Genomic DNA, 21329 nt, shown 5'->3' with positions numbered 1-21329 from the left:
ATGTCTTTTTTTATTACTATTATTTTAAGTCAAGAAAATGTTTTGTTAATTTATTTTTATTTAATCTGAATGTGCATTGCATTTTTGTTTGGTCGAAAGAAAACCACCTTTGCCACCTTCGACCTGCCTTGTACTTGACCGACATTACTAAATGGACCCATGCTTGTATGAAAAAAATAATTATGGACCTTCAAGATTTGTATTTGAGGACCCCTGGTCTGGACGGACGGACACAGACAGACAAACGCACGTTCACCGTTGGGATCTTCGCAATGACGTTGTTCATTTATGACTACCGGAAGTATTCCGCTACGTCGTAAGTCACGTGATTCGCAGCTAGCAGTCTTCGGACTCGGTACCTTTTCGTTAGCCCTGCCTGTGCTAATTTCACTGACAAGGAAGCTTCAAAGCGGCCGAGGTGGGTGCATAATAACAGTTAAAATAAATATGTATATGGGGAAATATCGTATGTAATCAATGCGTTCATTAAGTTTAGCGGCAAAACTCGAGGGATTGAACGTTTAGGTGAAATGGCTGCCAAGCTAATGCTAGCTCTAGCCAGGTCCCGACAGATAAGCGCCTATAAACATTGTTTGAAAGAAAACAGATTACCTTATAGTTTTGTCCATCACTAATTGTACATTGCGGACTTTCAACATTTGCTTAGTTTTAGTGCATTACTCGACGCGTTGATCACCTCAAACGTTAGCGGGCCGCTCTTTTCTGGCATTGTAGCGCATCATGGGAGCAGCTATTGATTGACGTGAGCAGACTTCTCTCTTATTAAACTTAAATTTTACTTTAAGAGCGCTGCACTCACTTTTTGTCATGCTTACTGATGTTCTATGACCAATCGCTACAGACCGGCTTAAGGATCAAAATAAAGCTGAGAAAATTCTCAAGTATTGGATGCCCCACAACTGATTTTATTTTTGCACCTATTTTTAACTTAAACCTCATCCCATGGGCATAGACGGTGATCCCAAACACTTAAGCATTATGTAGCCGCCTCACAATCATACATATATAGATAAAAGTTGACATTTCTAATTTTGATTTAGCCTTATTATATTTTAAACATTTAAACTGTGACTTTAATTTTTTTTTACTGTAATCATTCTTTAATGCTTAACCTTGCAAAGGGTACTGAACCCCGCAAGTTTAACATGTGCATACACTGAACCCTTCGGAATTAAATAATAAAGCTTTTTTTTTTTTTCAAATTCAAAACTGCTATAGCTTAGCTATATAGCAAGCTGATATCTGAGTTAATTCCCATTCAAATTACTTGAAATTTCAAATGTAGTTAACGTACTCTAAATAATTGTGCCTTTTGCTGTTGATTTTCATGTTGGAAAATGATTTTTTTGTTTTTTTGTTTTCATGTCTACATTCTCATTTTAGTGTTGCATCACATACTATTTTCATAGTGTAAATATGACGCAACCTTCCACTGAGCAAACCAGTTTCTCCTCCCATTAGATCGAAGGCTAGCAGTTGAAAGAAACAGAATGAAGCCTGTAAATTGGGGGAAAAACCAGTCCAAAACCTAGTCTACAATGACACTTTGCCTTTAGTCAGTGTAGAAAAATATGGCCCTGTGTCTCTTAACCTTCGACGGACCCTTTAGACTTACTCACCGATCCCCTGGGGTTCGATTGAACCCACTGCTTTAATGCAAGGAGGGCCAGTGACCAATACACATTTCAATCATTTATTGTATCTCATTAGAAGCTCAAGCAAGCTCACTTCTCACCCAGACACTCAAGCACAGTCACTTCAGCCCACAAGGCGCCGCCTCTTAAAGGCTCATAGGTAGGAAAGGTGCCGAACGTACCTTTAGGGTTTTTCAGATGATTGTTTATATTCTACTGGAAGACAGGGTTTTTCAACTGACAGTTTATGTTCTACAGGAAGATTTGTGTCAATAGGTGAGATTGGAAATTGCAACTCTGCTGTACTTGTTTCATGTCAATAAAACTATGGAGTTTTGCCTGATTCGATCTGTAAATAATTTGTGCGTTTTTCATGATACTATGTCTAGGAAATGTGGGATGGACCAGGGCAAGGATCAAGGGGAAGACCTCCATTTAGGTAAATAATCAGTTATTTTTTGTCTGCAACGAGCTCAGTATTGCTTTTTTAAATCTACTCTGTATAAAAATTAATTGCATAATGCCGAAGAGAAACGCTAATCTATAAAGGCATTAGTAAGTTTTGCAAATTTGACATTTTGAGGTCATGAACAGCACTCCAAAAGTTTGTGTAAAGACTGCCATACCCATATTTCAGAATAATTTTAAGTGCTCATTGCAAGTTTTTAAGAAAATACCAAATGGTAAATGTTTTTCACATTACTAATTTATTTGTTATTAATATAGTACAGTGGTACTTCAAGATACGAAATTAATTGGTTCAAGTGGCTTTCGTATCATGATTTTTTTTTCGTATAACGACTCACGTATTACATATCACAAATCACCTAATTCGTTCAAAGTTCGACTGAAACACAACATTAAATTTTATAATCGGGGTAAACCACAGAGAGCCAAACACATTTGAATATTTCAATATTCTTCCCCGAACCGTTAAAAGCTGTAATGAAGTTGATGATAGAACATAATGCAAAGAAAAAAATTTAAAAATGCGGAACCTTTCTTTTTCAGGTGAGGCAATGTCTGAAAGTAAAAGTGAGACCAACAATAGGCCAATGGGAGGGCATGTTCTATGAACTGAGCATTATAGGAAAGATTCTGACCAATAGAGCAGCAGGATCTTATGGTACTCTGATGCCCTCTGCTTGCCTGTCTTTATTTTTATTGCTTTGTCGCCCAGTATTGGCGCTTGAGTGTAACTAGTTTTTTTTTTTTAAGGTTCCAGCTCATTATACAAACGCTGTTACATTACTACTCACACTGAGTGCTAAAAGACAAGCCTACTCCAGCATCCATTAATTGCATCATTGCAGTTCTTGCTATTTCATCTCGCTGTTTATGCTTTTAAAAAAGCATCGCTTGTAAGTTATATTTTTCTTTTGTTTCATATACATGAGCTTTGTGTATCACATTGTTGTATGTATTTTGTTTGACTACATTTATAACCAAATGTAGTTAAACAATTGAATTGCTGTTAGCGGGAATTATCCATTACAGTACATTTTATCTTTCGTATGCTGTATAATTTTTCGTAATTATATGGGGCTTTGCCTCGCAAAGGCCCAGATAGTGTACCAAAGCTTTCGTACCTCAAGGTACCACTGTACTGTTTGCATGGGAGTTATAAATGTTTAACTTGAAAGTAGGCATGTGCCGGTTACCGGTTTCACGGTTTACCGTGGTGTGAAAACGTCGCGGTTTCAAAACCACTAAAATTTTCCATCAGACCGTAGGACGGTATTCGCTATTTTTCTTGTGTCAAAAATGCAGCCAGAAGCGGCTGTGCGCAGCAGCGCTCACCCCCTCCCGTTTGCTACCGTGTGTGAAAGTGACGCTATCGGCTACACAGCCAGCTAACCCAAAAACAATTACTTCAAACATAAGGCGTACTGTTCTTCAATTTATTGAGCTCTCAAATCGTGGTAAGTTTAATGTACAAAATGAATACATTTAAAATGTTGTACAATTAGATTTTTCCATGTGAGTAGCTTCCACAGATTAGCACCATGGGAAAAGTTCGCCAAAAACAAAACACACATTTTCCTTTCAAATTCAATATACAAACTAAGTAAAAGCTTACAAAGATGAATGTTAGCCTAGGCTCAGCTGGGAGAGCAACTTCGTTGAGTGTTACAGCCGCAGAGTGAGAAAACAAGCTTGGTTCGCTTGAATGAAGGGGAAAAAGTGATAGCATCAAAGATCGCTAATTGCGAACGATGATCTTGCCCTAAGCACAAATCCACGTTCGCTGGATCAAGGTGAGGTCTCACTCCCAATGTGTTTTTTTTTTTTATTTTTTAGATGAAACCTTTCCACAACAATATTGACATTTTAACTAACTTATACATTTTTACCTAACTTATGAATTCCTTATGCATTTGTGTTAAAAAGAACATGACATCATGTAGACTAGAGTTGACACAGTGGCTGAAAATGGCGAAACTTCACTTAAGCTTTTCCACCCTCAAAAAAAAGTCATGCAGTATACATTTTTAAAAATTTTATTCAGAAGTGTTTTTACTTTATAGTAGGGCTGTCAAAATTATCGCGTTAACGGGCGTTAATTAATTTTTTTAATTAATCACGTTAAAATATTTGACGCAATTAACGCAGATGCCCCGCTCAGGGAGTTTTAAATGACAGTACACATTGAAACGCTCACTTGTTGTGTTTTATGGAGTTTTGCCGCCCTCTGCTGGCGATTGGGTGCGACTGATTTTATAGGCATCCATGAGCATTGAGTAAGTAATTATTGACATCAACAATGGCAGGCTACTAGTTTATTTTTTGATTGAAAATTTTACAAATTTTATTAAAACGAAAACATTAAGAGGGGTTTTAATATAAACTTTCTCTAACTTGTATTAACATTTTTCTATTAAGAACTACAAGTCTTTCTATCCATGGATCGCTTTAACAGAATGTTAATAATGTTAATGCCATCTTGTTGATTTATTGTTATAATAAACAAATAGTCCTTATGTACCTTATGTTGAATGTATATATCCATCTTGTGTCTTATCTTTCCATTCCAACAATAATTTACAGAAAAATATGGCATATTTTATAGATGGTTTGAATTGCGATTAATTGCGATTAATTACGATTAATTAATTTTTAAGCTGTAATTAACTCGATTAAAAATTTTAATCGTTTGACAGCCCTACTTTATAGAAATTATTTTGTTCTTGCTGGAATCTTGTGCAACTTGAGCTGTGGCTGTGAGTATAGTCTATAAGTTATATTTATTTTAATTTTATTTCAAATATTTTTTTATTGATTATTTATTTTAACAATATATTCATGTTCCAATTTGCAACTATGGTCTGAAAAAAAAAAATCCTGTTCAATGGAAAAAAGTTTTTTTGTTTTTTTTAACCCATACATCTCAAAATTTTGGGGAGCTATAATTGCAATACCGTGATACCGTGAAACCGCGGTATTTTTGCTCACGGTTATCGTACCGTCAAAATCTCATACCGGCACATGCCTACTTGAAAGGAAAAAAAACATACCAGCATTTAATTAGAATTGGACAATTAATATAGCTCTAGATTGTTGCAGACCCTCAATTAATGATAATGACCTTTATTACAGAGGTAATCACCATGGAGACATGTATAGGGGAAGAGATCATCCCATGTCTGAATTTAGGGGTAGAGATGGGATGAGTATGAGACCTATGGGCCATATGGGTCCACCAGATCCACCACCGATGGATATGAGAAGAATGGACAGTCCACCAATGTGGGGGCATGACACGAATTCACGTGATATGCATGGTAGAGCAATGGACAGAGATTTTTACAGATCTGTCCCAGGGCCAGATTTAAATTTCCGAGGGCAGTTTGATGGTAACCCGAAAGACGATTTAATGCATTCACCAGGTTTCTCTGGACTTGATATGGGCGGCAGAGATATGCCGACTTGGGAAAAAAACAGCAGACATATGGACATGAGAGTCAGAGACACGTTTCATGATGATATGCCTCGCTTCAATAATCCTAACCTGGACGGAAGGAGAGGTTATTCAATGGACAGAATGACAGATGATGACTTCAGGAACATGCGGACTCCCTTGGGCATGAATGATAACAGTCGTTTTAACATGGACACGCCGTCTTATGAGAGGAGGAGAATGGACATGGATAGAAGAGGAGGACCACCTCTTAATCCAAGGGGTGGATTTGAGTCGGATATGGATTTTCGAAATCATCCTGGTCCGCCGCCTGAATTTCAAAGCAGAGAGCGGTCTCCCTTAAGATTTGGAAATAATGCCCCTCCAATGGACAGGACAAGATCTGGCATGCCTGCAGATACCAGTGGGTCACAAAGATCTGACTTCAAGGGTCCAGAAGAACAGTCCAGAATGAACAAGGGTCCAAATTCGTGCGGTAGTCCCCTTATGGACTATAGGAGCGGTGAAGAGATGACTCTTGCCGAGGAATGGAAGAACCGCCAAAAGGATCAACCCCCTTTCTCAGATAAAGGAATGAAAGGTGATTCTCAGCTCTCTCAGCCAGCAAGTTTTAGAAGAGATCCTGTATACCAGGATACCAGCCGAGATCCACCAGCATTTCTTGAGAGGGATAGACCGCCTCTTGATTTTCTGGGGAAAGATGTCCATTTCCCTCGCGGTGGTCTATTTGCTGAACGAGATCGCCCTCCACTTGGTAGAAACTCCCCTCAAGACAGAACTCTCCTTGCTGCCCCTCCAGTAAGAGGAAATGAGAGTAAACACTGGCTTGCAGAAAGAGACTCTGAACAGAGTCACAAGAAATCAAAGCTTGATGAAAATTACCACAACAAACTGCTAAGTCAGGAGCTTGTGGATCCAAAGGATAGTTTTAAAGGACTTACAGATATTCCATACAGTGAAGGGCAGACTACAAGTCAGATGGCGGAACTGGAAGATTTCCAAAGCGGGGACCAAGACTACCGAGACATTGATTATAGGACAGCTTCTGGAAGGATGTTTGACTACAAGCAGGGGGATCTTCAGGCAACACCATTGATTGAGGAGTCCAAAACACCAGTTGCCCCAGACTTCAGTGCATCTGGTTCTAAGGTAAGTCTGTATTTAGTCTTTGAAATAGAGGAATGATAAACGATCAATTCCACACAGTCGACAGAATTCTGGATTGGTTATGCTCGTCACTCTTGGTTATAGTTTGGTTATAACGAATTTTGACACTTCTGTGAAAGGATCAAGATTATAGGAATGCGTCAGTGGCGGATAAAGTGTCCACAACATTATCCATAAGTGGCATTCCAAAGACTGCTACGGTGGAGCAGGTAATCAGACACACAATTTATTATTTTTCTTTTACCCCATTGATTTTTACAGTATTACAAATTACTCTCAGTTATATTAAGCATTTTGGCTTTTTCGGTTTGCAGATTCTTGGTGCCTTTACAGTTCAAGATGGGTTGCCACAACCAGGGATGAAGATTAAAAATGTTGTCCCAGGTAAAGACTGTGAGCTTTTGAAACTGTTTGGGGCACTCGATCGCTTACATGTCCCTCGATATGACGCTTTCGATGCTCGCACCTCCGCACGCTTCCTTATTTATTCCTCATGGTTGCTTTTGTCCTTGGACTGTGTGATCCTTGCCACTTAACAAAGGGAAGCCCATAATGCCATCATTTGCGATGTTGGGATGTTGGGCCATTGCCAGGAGTTGGATTCACTGTGAACCTTGAATGGGAGTGATTTGTGTGTGTTTGTGTGTCCTTCAGTGACAATTACGTAGGACCCTTTGTCAGATCTTTGAATAGCGTGAATGTTTTTGGAGGCAGACGTGGTACTGTTTATGGATATTTTCTTTGTTTTGCCTAAATGTCACGAACAGAAATGAACTCAAATGCCACATTGCCCTTTAGCTAAAATAAAGCCTTTCTCAAAATGTTGCCTACCAAAAACTGTCATCAGAAGGTGGACTACCATAAAACCTGTTAACATGCAAATGTTCCTTAGAAGGTACAGTATTTTAGTTAGTCACTGAAGCTCCCTCGCAGGGGAATATTTTATTCATCTCGATGTTTAAACGCACTGCTGTCAAATGTTATAGCGGGCTGACTGTGGTTACTGGAACTGACTAACAAAACCCCATCTGTATTTCAAATGCTGTCCCCAGGTTACAGCTACGATACGGCCTATGTGGAGTTTTTAAACCTCGAGGATGCAGTCCGCTTCATGGAGTCCAACAAGGTGGCCTATCCTCGTCACTCGACCAAGGCCGCCTCTCCCAACAGGATTACGAGTGGTCGAGAGGGCAATTAGTAGATTAGGAGAGAAATGGACTGGGGAGATAGTGGGGTTTGCTTTCCCAGTTCTTATGTTGCAGAAACTAACGATCGAGTGATTTCTGCTCTTAAAACCCAACAAACATCAGAACGAAAAAATAATTTCATTTGTTCGGTTAGTCCCTTTTCCCAATGAGACATAACTTGAAGTTGATTATTCACAAATCACCTGTTTTGGAAATGGCAACACAGGCACTACACTGAAATCGACAGGTCGGTGGAAACTGCAAACAGGCAGCAGTGTCTTAAGCATGTGGAATTTCAAACATAAAAATTACTGTAGTGCAGGTTCTATGAGAGCTCATCTGATAAGGCATCCGCTAATGTTAGTGTCAGCGAATTTAATTTTAATCGCGTTCCTGTAAAAGTGAAAGCCAGAAAATATCCTCTCAAATCTTGAAATAGCTTTGGTCGATCATTAAACTCATTTGACCAACAACTAGTTTTTGGGTCTAGGTTGCCACCTGTAGACATGGCGAGCCCTTCCTACTTGCTGTTTTTCACCAGTGTAACCAGTGAAAATGGGGAAAATGAGTTTTTATGGGATCAAAAACATGTTCAACCAGGTGACGTGGAAAAAAAGTATCGATGTCCCCAGGTGAGAGACATCAAGTCGACTTTCAGCTCCTTAGTGTCTTTGCTCTAGTGTTCACTCTGATGACAAAAACGGGAAATGCATTGTCCAAAGAGTAAGCCTCTTGCCTGTGGGAAGTATTTCAGGAGAGGCTATGAAAACGTTCTGGCCTAAGATCATTAGCTTGAGCAATGGTAAGGTATTGTCAGAACCACATTATGGGTCAGAGATGCTTTGGGTCTTTGTAACCCATCTTTTTTTTATTATTCACAATGAGGCCTGAAGATTTTGTGGTGAACATCTTTGAAAGTGGCCTTTAAAAAGCACATCCTTGTGTCATGTCTCCATGCTTCTCAAGTTTGCTAATCTGACCTAGCAAACATTTCTTCTTTACTGAAATACCATGGCTTCTCTGCTGTTATTACCATACGATTCATAAGAACCAGGCTTTGAGGATTTGTACCTGAGCCAATCTAATCAAATGTTGTTATTCACAGAAGTGGCTGGTGACTTGTTAGTCTTCAGATTCTGAATCTTATTGGCATTTCATTTTTTTCAAGGTATTTGTAATACCTGATGGAATTGGTCCACTGTGAGACTTACCGTCTTTGCTTCTGGGTTTCTTTTCAGTCGATTCGTCATGGTGACACATTGAATGCACTGTCTTGAATTTGCTCTTCTAAGAGAAGTGGGGGGAAATGGGAATGGAGTGACTTTTTCCCTTATTGTATGGTGTTGATGTTGGAAAATTCCTTTTTTCCTGGTCTTTAAAAAAAAAAAAATCAAGATTAGTTAGTAGTTTCAATATCATTCAAAGTCCAAATGTCAATTTCAGAGAATAGCTTATACTATATGGTGTGACTTTCCATGTGTAAATGTACTATTTGAATTGCGTTTTACTGACTAGACTTGTTGACAAATCTGCGCTTGTGAAACACAAGGTTTTTCTAAACATGCATGTATTCCCGAGATCACGGCAGGGCTTTTTGTAGACAGCAATTTGTTGGGATCCTTTCGCTGAAGTCTCACTTGTGAGTTAGTGGCAGAGGTCACCATTTTGATTAAGCAGTGAAACTGTCCATTTTCTCTTTTGGATAATTTGTTCTCTGTGATGGAATTGTGCTTTTGGGGTTTTAGACAATGTGCTTTAGAAGAGGACAGTTTGAGGCTGTGATGTTTTAGGTATCATAAGATGGCTCATTTATCAAATCAGTTCAGGTGTTCTTTAAGTACAACGACAATCAATACATGCAGGCGTCACTTATAGTTACCGAAATACTATAGCTTACTCGAGGGGGGCTTACTGTCCTTGAGAAGGATGGTACTGGCTCTTGGATCAGTGTACCACCATAAGTACCCCTGCCACACTGCATGTTGGTTATTGGCATTATTGACCCCTTTTAAAGGCTCTTTCTGATGGCATACATGTGCTCTTGTTGCAGGGGTCCCTCAAGGTTGGCACTAGAACTGTATCCATTAGCTACTCTCATCCAGATGATAGTGACGCAAGTATTCATGTAAGTACTGTAAAGGTCACTGTCATTTAGAATAGACTTTTGGTGAGCAAGGACTCTCATCGCACCTTGCCTTCACCCAAGGAGTCACAGTTGTCCAGACCCAATCATCCATCAGACGAATTTGAATCCGGCCAGAATGGTGGAACCATCAAAGGCCCCATGGAGCCGATGCCTCCCACCCAGTGGCAACGCAACTCTGACCTCACTCCTGAGGCCTGGCAGCAGCAGATGGACCAGCAGTATCAGGAACAGGAAAGCGAGACGCAAGCAGAGTCTTGGGGTCATCAGCATTCCCCTCACCACAATTCCCATCAGTCCAAATCAGTCTTTAAGGACAGTAAAAGTAAGTATTCTTGTCTTCCACTTGTAATGCAATGGGCTAATGTATTATTCATTTTTAACATAACTGCACTTTTCTTGCCTCCCTGAACAGCCATGATCATAAAAAATATCATGCCAAACACCACAGTCGAGGCCATCCTCAAAGCTTTGGATCCGTATGCTTATCTGGATGAGAGAAACATTCGTCTAATCAAGGCCAAGACACCCGGAGCAAAGTGCTTCTGCTTTATCGACATGGACTCCCATGAGGTGCCTTACGGGAAAGCCATACATTACGTATGTTCGCTGTGGTTACTCTACAATGAGTGTTAACAAGTCTTGTTTTGTTTGTTTATAGCAAGTTACCCGCTTGGTCGACCTACTCCTCACTAGGCCCAATCCTCTTTGTATCGATGGGTATAGAGTGTATGCGGAGGTTGCAAAACCCCTCAAGAACCAGAGGTAAATCATCTGGTCGTATTTTGGGATGGATCTCACTTGATACGACCCCCATTTTGCGTATCTGTTGTAGTTTCAGAAGAGAGTTTGACAGGACAAGCAACTCTTCACCAGGCTATCGGGCTGCATCCAATATGATGGAGGTCCGTTGCGTTGTTATTTATAAGGACTAAAATGATCAGGCCACTTGTGATTATTCTGTCTGTCGTTTCAGGCACAACAATTTTACCCCCAGCCGCAACCCTCCATGCAACAACCACCTGGAGTGCAAGGTAAGCCGTCTTTCTCTCCTGCACAGGCTTTTGTTTTGTTTCCTTTGTAAAGATTATTTAAAGTACCCGGGAATGTGAATGAACTTGAAATACTGGTCTTTTTTCCAATCTTAGCTGGTTTGCCGACTAATAATAGTAATGCACCTCCCTTGGGAGATGCCAACATCAGCCAAGTAGGTGTAATGTCAATGCTTGATGTTAAAACTGGGCACTATAGATAAATTTCATTCCCTATAACATTTCATCTAAAAGGGAAGTGGCTATGATGCCAGTCAAGCTCAAGATGCTTCTTACCAGGCGACTGAAGCTCATGTTGCCACTGATGCCGTGACACCCGCTGATCAATCATATGGTAAGAACATCCAGAGAACATGATTAAAAATTGGTATGAAACGGCATGCAGCAACAAAAAACGCATTTTGTCGTAGTCCCTGCAGATGCCGAGGCACCAGATACGTCCAGCTACTTGTATGATGCTACGTCAGGCTTCTACTATGACCCTGAGACCACCTTGTACTATGACCCTGGCTCCAGGGTGAGTATGTAAGACCAGAACTTGAATGCATTAATAACTTCAGAATGTAATATTGACTGTGTATGTTTGTTGTTCATGTAGTATAGACCCCACTCACCAACGTCACACAATGACGTGTCGCTGTATCCGGCCACCATATTGTCCGTCATTGTTTATCCGTATTCTCAATGGTTTCAATTTGTCGTGCAATTTATACTGCAATTCATGGAAGCCCCGGGGCTTTCAGACGCTGTAAACTCATTGGATCCGTTGCACAAAAGGCGTTATGTGGAAAAGCTTCAGTCTATCCATTCGCTAGATCCATATTTGATGCCTAAATCGATATTTTTCGACCCGCTGTCTTCGCCGTCTCTGCCTGACATCTGCTACCCTGATATCTACAACTATCTTGTCCACAGAAATTCAGCCTATTCTCACGAAACTTTGAAAAACTTTAAGAGCAGCACTATAAGCAATATTACCCCGTGTGACCCTTTACTTTCAATTTTCTAAAATGGCGACAATCAATAAAAAAAAAGTTGACTGCGATGGCCGACGCTTCAAGGATAGGTGGATATTGGACTATTTCTTCAATACAATACGCAACAACTGTGTCTGCCTTATTTGCAAAGAGACAGTCGCTGTTTTCAAAGAGTTCGATGTGACGCGATATTACCAAACAAGACACTGACCTGTACGACAACGTTACAAGGAAGATACGCAGCGAGAAATTATAGCAACTTGAAGCTAGTTTAATTTCACAGCAGCAGTATTTCGCAAGAGCCCGAGTGTCAAAAGAGAACGCCAAAAGGTGAGATTGTTGAAATTATGAATTTAAAAAATAATAGTAAAGCAAATGTGACACACAGAAGGGCTTGCTAAAAATTGTTTAAATATATTGTTCTATGTAAATCAGCCAAGGTAGCCCCCCACATTTTTACCACACCAAATCTGGCCCCCTTTGCAAAAAGTTTGGACACCCCTGTTTAACTGATTATCTGTAGACGAGGCCAGCTTTTTTCAATTGGTACCAGCTAAATATTATTCAAAAAATAATGATGGCGGAAGAAATAAACATCTTGAATTTAAAACTGTATTTTGTCGGCGATTAGCCTCGCAATGATCTTAATTGTGGTTGTCAGGCCAAAACCCTCTAAATAGATATTAAATGCATCTTACCAGGTATAAAATGACTACTACATAGTCTGTGGTTATCGTTTGGTGCCCTGTTTTCTCGTCGAACTGCAGCAGTCCATCTCGCTCTCCTCTCCGGGTCTCTCGGAATACGGTAGAACTTCAAGTCTCTCCGTCTGTTTTCTCTGTTACTGCAACCAACCGCCACACACGCCTTCACCATTTTGATTATTAATGTTAACGAGCAGAAAAACACGCCATAATAGGAGGAATTTACGTAGCGGTAATGCGTAAACACGACGAGCTGACGGACAATATGGCGCGGAGGCGTGGTTGTGACGTCATGTGAGTGGGGTCTATAGAAATTATTTTAGGTTAGTTTTAGCGTCGCTGTCCGTGATAACCTTAAAGAATCTCCACATGGCTCCCACCTGCTTGTGTGTCGTATTGTGATATAACACATGAGTAGAATAGGTGCTGCACTATCATCATAACGATAATTCACCACAGTCAACCAGGCTGTCCTGCTTTATTTGAAGACTATAAATCGGATAGTGATCAAACTTGGTTGGAGGGTATATCGTAGGCAGAGCAAGAACAAATCTATATTTTTAAGTGATCAGCCAAGAAATGTCCTCAGAATTGTGGAAAGTATACGATGTAAATCACACATAAATGTTTCTGCTTTGCCATTGCCACAGGAACAAACCGGTTTCCATTCATTGAAAGTAGTAGTAGTCATCGCAGCGTTTTGAGTATGAATATAGACCTACAGTATAGGTACTGAAATGTCCTAACTGCGTCTTACCCTAAGGTGTTTTTTTTGTCAATAGTACTTTTACAACGCTCAAAACCAAGAGTACCTGTACTGGGACGCGACAACAAAGGCGTACCTCCCAGTGCCTGGAGGCAACCAGGGGCACCAGCCAGTCATGACGGCCGAGGATCAAGCCATTCTCTCCAACCCGGCGGCCGACGCTCCTCTGGACATGAAGAAACCGTCGGAGCCTCCAATGCCCTCAACGCAGGTGTCCGTCACTGCTGACAACCACGACACGCCGTCCCCTGAGAAGAAAGACGACGACGATTCAATAAAAAAGGACGATAGGCCAAAAAGTATCGCTGCTGTGAAGGTTGTTTGGAAAACCAATGCCTCAAAGATGTGTACATGTAGGTAACGAGTAACTGAAGGAATGTTTATTATCTTCAGATCATGAAAGATATGGAGCGCTGGGCCAAGATCCAGAACCGGCAAAAGGACTGCGTACGTTCCCCATCGCCTGTGCTGAAAGGCAGCCTGGATGATGACAAGAAACAATCCAAGTCTGCGGATGCTGGGTTTGCTGTGTTTGAGAGGAAGGTTAGATGAGAGCTCATCTGTTGAGTTTTACGTCTAATTACTCTCAGCTCTTATAAAGTAGTTGTGCACCCACAGAAATCCGGTGGTGACGAATTTTTCAAGAAGCCACTTGCTCCACTTAAAAAAGAGGAAAAGTCAAAGGTAGGAGTTACCTTCCAGACATGGGCCATCTCATGGTGTTAACATATCTTGTTCTGCCTTGTCAGCGCCCGATGGGCTCCTTGGGCATGCTGGCCTCAGATTATGCCGCTGGAAGTGATGACGAAGTGGAGGAGGACAAGGAGGACGTAGCACGCAGCAGCCAGGTCACCAAAGCACCACCTGAAGAACGTGAGGACAAGTTGACGGACTGGAAGAAGATCGCCTGTTTGCTGTGCAGGAGGCAGTTCCCCAATAAGGATGCACTCATTCGCCACCAGCAGCTCTCAGACCTGCACAAAGTACTGTCTCCTAGCACTGCGAACACCATCAGTGGTTGAGTGAATTATCCTTTTTAACACTTGTTTATACTCTTAGCAAAACATGGAGATCCACTTGAAGATCAAAAGGTCCAAGAAAGAACTGGAGGCACTGGAGAACCAAGAAAAACAAGTGAGCTTATATGGGTTTTTGGGGTGTAAATGCAACTGTAAATGGTTGTCTAGCCCCACCATTTGCCAGCGACCATATATGGGTTGTGAATGTCTCCTAAATGTTCCCCACACAGCTGACCACCAAGGAAGTTGGCAGGTCACCAGAACAGAAGAGGAGAAAACACCATCACCATCAGCCGCAACAGCATCATAACAGTTGGGCTGGAGGATCTAGGTACGACTGGCCTTACACAATCTCCATGTACTAAATTATTATTGGCTGTTTTCGGAATCATTCACTCATTCCTTACCCCCCTAATCACTAGATATTAAGGTTGTAACTGTTCACATAGATGTATTGAACCATTTCGGGTTTGCATGTTCGGTTCGGTTGCACTCTGTTCGGTTTTGTTTTATGCATATTTTTTCCTCATGAAATGCGTGAGTGAAGTGCTACGTGCGGAACCGAAATCCTGTTGGAATTTCCGCATGGATGGCCGTAGTTGTAGTTTCGACTTTACAGCCTGTAAAGTATATTTACCTTTGTTTAACCCAGAAATACTCTCATTGAGATTAAAAATCCCCTTTACAAGAGAGTCCTGGCCAAGACGGGAAGTAGCACAAACAGAGTTGCAAAAATACAGTTAAAAACAAAGTACAAAAAACAGTTGAGAAAATAATAATTTTTAAAAAATCAGTATTCATAGCATCTACACTTTCTACAGCCAAATGTATTACTTCCAAGTCTTTCAGGAGAGCCATTAACGCATCAAGTGACACCAGATCCTGTAATTTAAGGGGTTTTTTTGTAGCTCATTCGATGACGAAAGGGCAACATAGCTGAAAGTCCTGTAAATCAGTGGTCCCCAACCTTTTTTGCACCACGGACCGGTGTGGTGTGTGCCTTTTTCCACGGACCGGCAATGTGTAGCAGAAAAATACAAGGAATGTCCCAATCCGATCATCTAATCAGAAATCAGGCCAGTTGCGCCATTTTTGAGTGGGTGGGAATCTGGTGAAAATGATTGGGTTTTTAATTTTAAAAAATATATTTTTCTGCTTCATGCTTGTCCAGCCTCACTCTCTCTCCTGCTGCTTCTCTTGGTTGGCACTGCAGTGCCCTGGAGTTACCTATTTAAAGTTAACGATGATTGACAGGGGTGTAGCTTTGATCTTGCCATAGAAGATTGGTAGCGCTACCATCAAAAGGCGCAGATATGTCAATCATCGTTTAGCTTGTTAAACACTAGCGGTAGTGTGGTGTGGCACCTCATTGTGTAAGTGAGAGGCTGTTCTCAGCAGTGTGAGCGGATTTGAGTACTCACTCAATGAAGAATTTAACAAAGACAAGCATTTCTCTGTTGTTTGAAAATCCGGCACAGTGGGACAGTAACATGATTAAAACTTTTTTTTTTAACAACTTTTTTTTTCGATATCGGATCGGGACTTGGTATCGGCAGATTCTCAAAATCAAGTGACTTGGGCTCAGGTGCAAAAATAGGCGATCAGGACGTCCCTAAAAAAATACAGTGAATATAAAATAACAGGACGGGGCTAAAAACAGGACATTATGCGCAGGCAAAATGTAACTCACCATACGCTGAATCAACCCTTTTTTAACAGGGGCCTCTCCTAAAATTTGAAGGCAAATACCCTTGGTCGCAGACGTAATGAGTTTTTCTCCAATCGTGAAAGGTTTCTTGGATTTAGCAAAACGGTTCGCCACAACGTATGAATATTCTCAGTGCAGTCGCTTTTGTTGATGTGGTAGCCCTCAGTCATTGTTTCTGTCTTTCATGCTCGCAAAAATTTCCAAAGGCTTATCTATTATTCCATGGTGCTCAGTCTCTATGTGCCAAAGCACCTTTGAAGGCTTCATTGCCGTGTTTGCTAGCTTTTGACCACATATTATGCATAGTGGCGCCAGAGAGTCACCTGTTACGACAAACCGGTTAGTAGGATTCTTGGTACTGTCTGTTAAAAGTTTTCGTTTTCTTCTTTGAGGTTGTACGCACCTCTTCTGGGTCGCCCGATTGGCCTTTGTCCTGTAAAAATGCTGTCAAAAGAAGTCGTCTTTTCAGTCATCTTCGCATAGATATACATAGATATATATAGATATATAAAAATAGATGCTAGATTCTAACTCCGCATCCTATCCAGTTTTATTATTATATCTTGCATTATTAAACTTGCAGATTGGTGTGTAACAAGGCACAGGCCAGAATGTTGTTGTCAATAAATTAATTATTTCTGTGTGGCCCCTTTAGCAAATGCGCCATGGACAGACACCTGTCCCAGCATGGTGGTTGGGTACCACTGTGTTAACCCACTTAAAACTGCACAATCAGACAATGTAAAGTCAGCTCAATATTGTCACGTCAACCACATATGTGCTTTCTCCAGAAAAACACTTTAAACTTGGATAATTGCATTTGCCATGGTCAGGTTGTTACTGCTGAGAATTCAAAGCTTAGTTTGTTCATTCATTATTTTTAAGAATTTATAATTGTTAAAATTCTTTTTTTTTTTTAATTTTATGAACTGAGTGTACACCCTTACTAGATGGGGATATTAAAGTGTACTCATCAGTGAAATCAAAAATATTTTTTTTAACACTGCTCATGTTCCACTGGCACGGGCGTTTATATTTGTCAACTGGAATTCAACCATTTACTGCCACCAACAAAACAAGACTTGTACAGCTGTTTTCTGGAATTCAAGTTTGTTAAACATGACTGCTGGATTCCTTGCAGATCGTGGCGTTACAGCACTATAACTAAATTTTTCGACATACGAATCTATCGTGACAGCTGTTGGCTGAACGTAATTCTAATTCATTTTTGTCCTTAGGGAGATCAGTAAAGTCGCTGAAAGACCTGGTTTAGGCTCAGAACCTCCGCCTGTAAGTGTGCCTCCTTAATACTTGCCCTATTACATTTCCCATCATGTTTATCCTTATTTATGGCTGTTTTAAACCTATTTCCACAGAGACGCCAAAAGAAAGAACATGTCGCTTGGGATCACGCCACCTACAAACAAGCAGTGCGTAAGGCCATGTTTGCACGCTTTAAGGAATTGGACTGACCTCAGGCAAACACTTGGAAGAAAACCCGCTCCCTCGCCACCATTCCATCGTGCATTGTGAACACATTCTCTAGAATATTTGGAGAAAGCGATGGCAGTTGTACCAGTGGAGTTCATGCAGGCCGTGCATTATGAACATTACACAAACTAATTGTGTCAAACTTGTAATAACAAAATACCCACACAGAGACTCATGGTTAAAGTTTGTTCTAAAGCTTCAGTTTTTCTTGTATTTCCTTTCATCATCCTTTTTGTGTGGCTACAGTATTATGCACACAATTTTTTTTTATACATAAAAAAGTGAACTCAACTTTTGTGCGTGTTTTCTCGGGTGGATTTAGTAGACTAAAATGTTCACAAAATACAGCATCTCGTTAAGAGCGGCATGCTATCACTAATAATGCAGCTATGTCATAATTTCTTTAAATGTCTTTACAGAACCAATCTCATGTCAGGCATGAAAATCTCTCACTTTTCGGTGAAATTCGCCGTTATGAAGTCAAAAAGGGTGACTTGAATTGAGTAGATCCGAGGAGAATATATTTAAGCGGGGAGAGGGGGGTTCATGACATTTTTTTTATGTCAGCGCTTGGTATGCAAGCGGGGAAAGCGGCACAAATCCAAAAAAGCGCGCCAGAGTGGCCAAAACATTGACTTATTGAACATTGACTTATTTCAACGAAGCAAAGGAGGGTACACTGTTGTGTCCTGTCTCTTCAATGCCAAGCTTGGCTGCACATCAGCCGTGAAGGAACACCTAAAGCGCCGTCACCCAGTTGTAACTTTGGAAGACGACGGGACACAATTACAAGCAAGTAGATTGTAAGTCCATCTAACTAACGGCATGTTGTATTGAAGTTGCTAAGCCTGTCGCGATATGCAATGAGCCCATTTATCGCACCGTAAATAAAAGTGAGGGCGGTAATTTTCACGGCGGCGTTTTATCGCCACGCATGCATGCATTTGTGCATGCACGCTGATAGCATATGAGAACAGTTCCTTTTACAGATGTTTCTTGGTCAACACACCGTAGAATTAAAGTTCAGATATACAAAATAAGGGAACACATCTATATTAAACACTGTAAACGTTAGCATTGATACATTGAGGCTAATGGGAAAAAAGACCACCTACTTCAGCCTGCTATAAAACATTGGCAGTCTTCTCCAAAACGCAAACATTTCAAACATGCAAAATTGCTTGTTAACAGCATTTGCAAATGAAAAAAAATGGATTACTGACACAACATGCAATGACAAAAGGAGCTTTTTTTGCGTAAGGTAAAGCTTACGGTTGGCAGTTTAGCGAATGTACTTCCAGTGATAATTTCAAAGTAAAAGCACATCATGTTCAGCCTATTGTATAAATTACCATTTCTAGAGTTAATCCCACATACTTCAGATTTCAGATTCTACACTAAGAATAGCTTTAACATGACACTCTTTATGAAAAATCTGATTGGCAATGAATAATTATACTATTATATATAGTAGTATACTATAATATTAATGCTAGATATTTTTTTTAGAATTGTTTTGAATCATGTTGGAAAGGCAAATTCAGTTTCTTAATCTGTTTACATTCCATTCTTTTGCACTAGTTAATGCTACCAGCATTTGACCTCATTGTTTATTTGTGATTTATTGCTGTTATTTTCATGTTTATTTGTACTTTAATAAAGAATTTAAGTGTTCCAAATTGTTTTTGTTAATTAATAAGCCTCATCAAAAATTTCATTGCTAAATTAGTAAAAAAAAAAAGTTTTTAAAAAATTATTAAATTAGTCGACTGATCGTAAAAATAGTCAGCTGACTAATCGAGAGGGAGAAAATTAGTCGTTTGGGACAGCCCTAGTTGTACAGTGTACCGGAACATATTTCCTCCAAACCCTTCTCACCTTTTTAACCCCTGACGCATTTTCATGCCTGTAATGTACTTGTAGTTAACCCTTTATTGCCAAATGTATCACATTTGATACACCTAAATATTCATGATTTTGAGAGTAGTTCAGAAATTTGTTTTTTGGAGAAAAAAAAAAAATGATGGATGCAAGTCAACACATGCATCTGCAGGTTCCATGGGGGGGACGGATTTAGCTAGGGTTATAGATATTAGAGCGCTTATTACACAAATTAATTTTGACATTTCCTTTTACGAATGGAAAAAAAGGTTTCATTAGGACTTTATTTTTCAAATTTTGGGATTCTCTTATAATTGCCTCATGTTGCAGGTCTTTAAGGCTTAATACCAAGGGCGTAGGTTTGCAAAGGGACGGTAGGGACATAACACTACCAACTTTTCAGGATGCTCAAATTGTCCTCACCAACGTTTAAGCAACTTTATTTGAATTGTATAATGATTATAATTGATGATGATTATTAATGTTAATAATTTATAGTTTCTTCCCATATTTTGTAAGAATAGAATTGGCCCTTCCATTATTAACTGAATTACTGTATTTCCATTATTTTTAGACTTACATTTACCCCGTTTCACTTAATGAATGTGCCGGTCCATTTTTTTCCCCCTCAAACACACGTTTGATTGGCTGATGACTAGAACAAACAAGCACGCACACTCGCACAACCCCAACAGAAATGCATGTCAACATGCCGCTTCCTCCACCCCTTTCAAAGACGAGGGATGTTCGAATTTTTTTTCGGCCAGCTGCAACAGCAGCCACTGTAAGTAGACGTCAATGTTGTGGAGATGGGGAACATGCCACTAATTTTGCGCCTGAAAGTCCAACCTGCATCACAGTTAGCATAACATTTAACTGTGTGAATTTGCTAACCTGCAAAACTCGAGTAGGAAGCCGGTTAGAGATAAGTGCCCTCCTGTAATGTATGTGTTTTCTACCGCTAACGTTAATTCAACTGTGCATTTATTCATTGATTAGATTAGATTTATTTTCTCCATCGTTCATTGAAAAATAATTTTATTTGCAGCCTATGCAGACACAGAAAAAAAAAACCACACAAAAACACAACCACTGTAACTTTCCTTGATATGAAGAAGGTGGGATTTCCCCCATGAAAATAAATTTAACTTTTTTCATTTTTACGTAGGCAACACATCAGCATATTTCTGAGAAATGTATCCCTGACCCCCGGTCACCCAATCTGTTTGGTATTATTAATGCCCCGTCCCCAGCAAAAAGTGTATATGCAGGTTATGCTGTTATAGCGTCCCTACCAATGTTGAGAGCAAATCTACGCCCTTGGTTAATACTAGAGCTGAAACGAGTACTCGAGCAACTCGAGTAACTCGAGTTTAAAAACTGATCCGAGTAATTTTATTCACCTCGAGTAATCGTTTATTTTGACAGCTCTAAGCATCACGTTTTGCTCGGACCACTTTTAATGCGGGACAACGCGCTGTCACGTGCGGAGAGGAAGAAGGGGGGGGGGGGGGGAACTTACTGCAGCCGACAGCCGCCACAAACGACGCCGACGTTGCTAAATACTAGCCCGCACGATGCTACGTTGGTACAGGTAGCGTCTCATGCGTCTCATAGAGATCACATGTATGTTGAACTAGATGCTAAATGACAGACTCGG

At 40.3% G+C, this 21329-nt stretch overlaps 1 protein-coding gene across 1 annotated transcript; it reads left to right on the top strand.

Annotated features, from left to right (window-relative positions):
* The first annotated feature begins 302 nt into the window (after positions 1-302).
* On the top strand, positions 303-19360 carry rbm6 (RNA binding motif protein 6). Its single transcript, XM_057845591.1, has 23 exons — positions 303-418; positions 2045-2094; positions 5253-6723; positions 6861-6950; positions 7056-7125; positions 7794-7867; positions 9979-10053; positions 10135-10396; positions 10487-10644; positions 10733-10836; positions 10907-10976; positions 11048-11105; positions 11220-11278; positions 11358-11457; positions 11534-11640; positions 13587-13886; positions 13964-14113; positions 14189-14254; positions 14320-14553; positions 14630-14704; positions 14820-14920; positions 17536-17587; positions 17674-19360. Exons 2-23 carry the CDS (start codon positions 2048-2050, stop codon positions 17767-17769), a joined length of 3819 nt encoding a protein of 1272 aa, XP_057701574.1. The 5' UTR covers positions 303-418; positions 2045-2047; the 3' UTR covers positions 17770-19360.
* Positions 19361-21329: the final 1969 nt, after the last annotated feature.

Source organism: Corythoichthys intestinalis, chromosome 9 (assembly GCF_030265065.1).
Source record: "Corythoichthys intestinalis isolate RoL2023-P3 chromosome 9, ASM3026506v1, whole genome shotgun sequence".
Taxonomy (NCBI): domain Eukaryota; kingdom Metazoa; phylum Chordata; class Actinopteri; order Syngnathiformes; family Syngnathidae; genus Corythoichthys; species Corythoichthys intestinalis.
This window is presented reverse-complemented; position numbering and strand designations above follow the sequence as displayed.

Excerpts from the sequence above, each read along its gene's own strand:
- rbm6 (XM_057845591.1), top strand. The coding sequence starts at position 2,048 with ATGTGGGATGGACCAGGGCAAGGATCAAGGGGAAGACCTCCATTTAG. Across the intron at positions 13,887-13,963 it reads AAAGTATCGCTGCTGTGAAG|ATCATGAAAGATATGGAGCG; the intron begins GTTGTTTGGAAA and ends TATTATCTTCAG. Across the intron at positions 17,588-17,673 it reads TAGGCTCAGAACCTCCGCCT|AGACGCCAAAAGAAAGAACA; the intron begins GTAAGTGTGCCT and ends CTATTTCCACAG.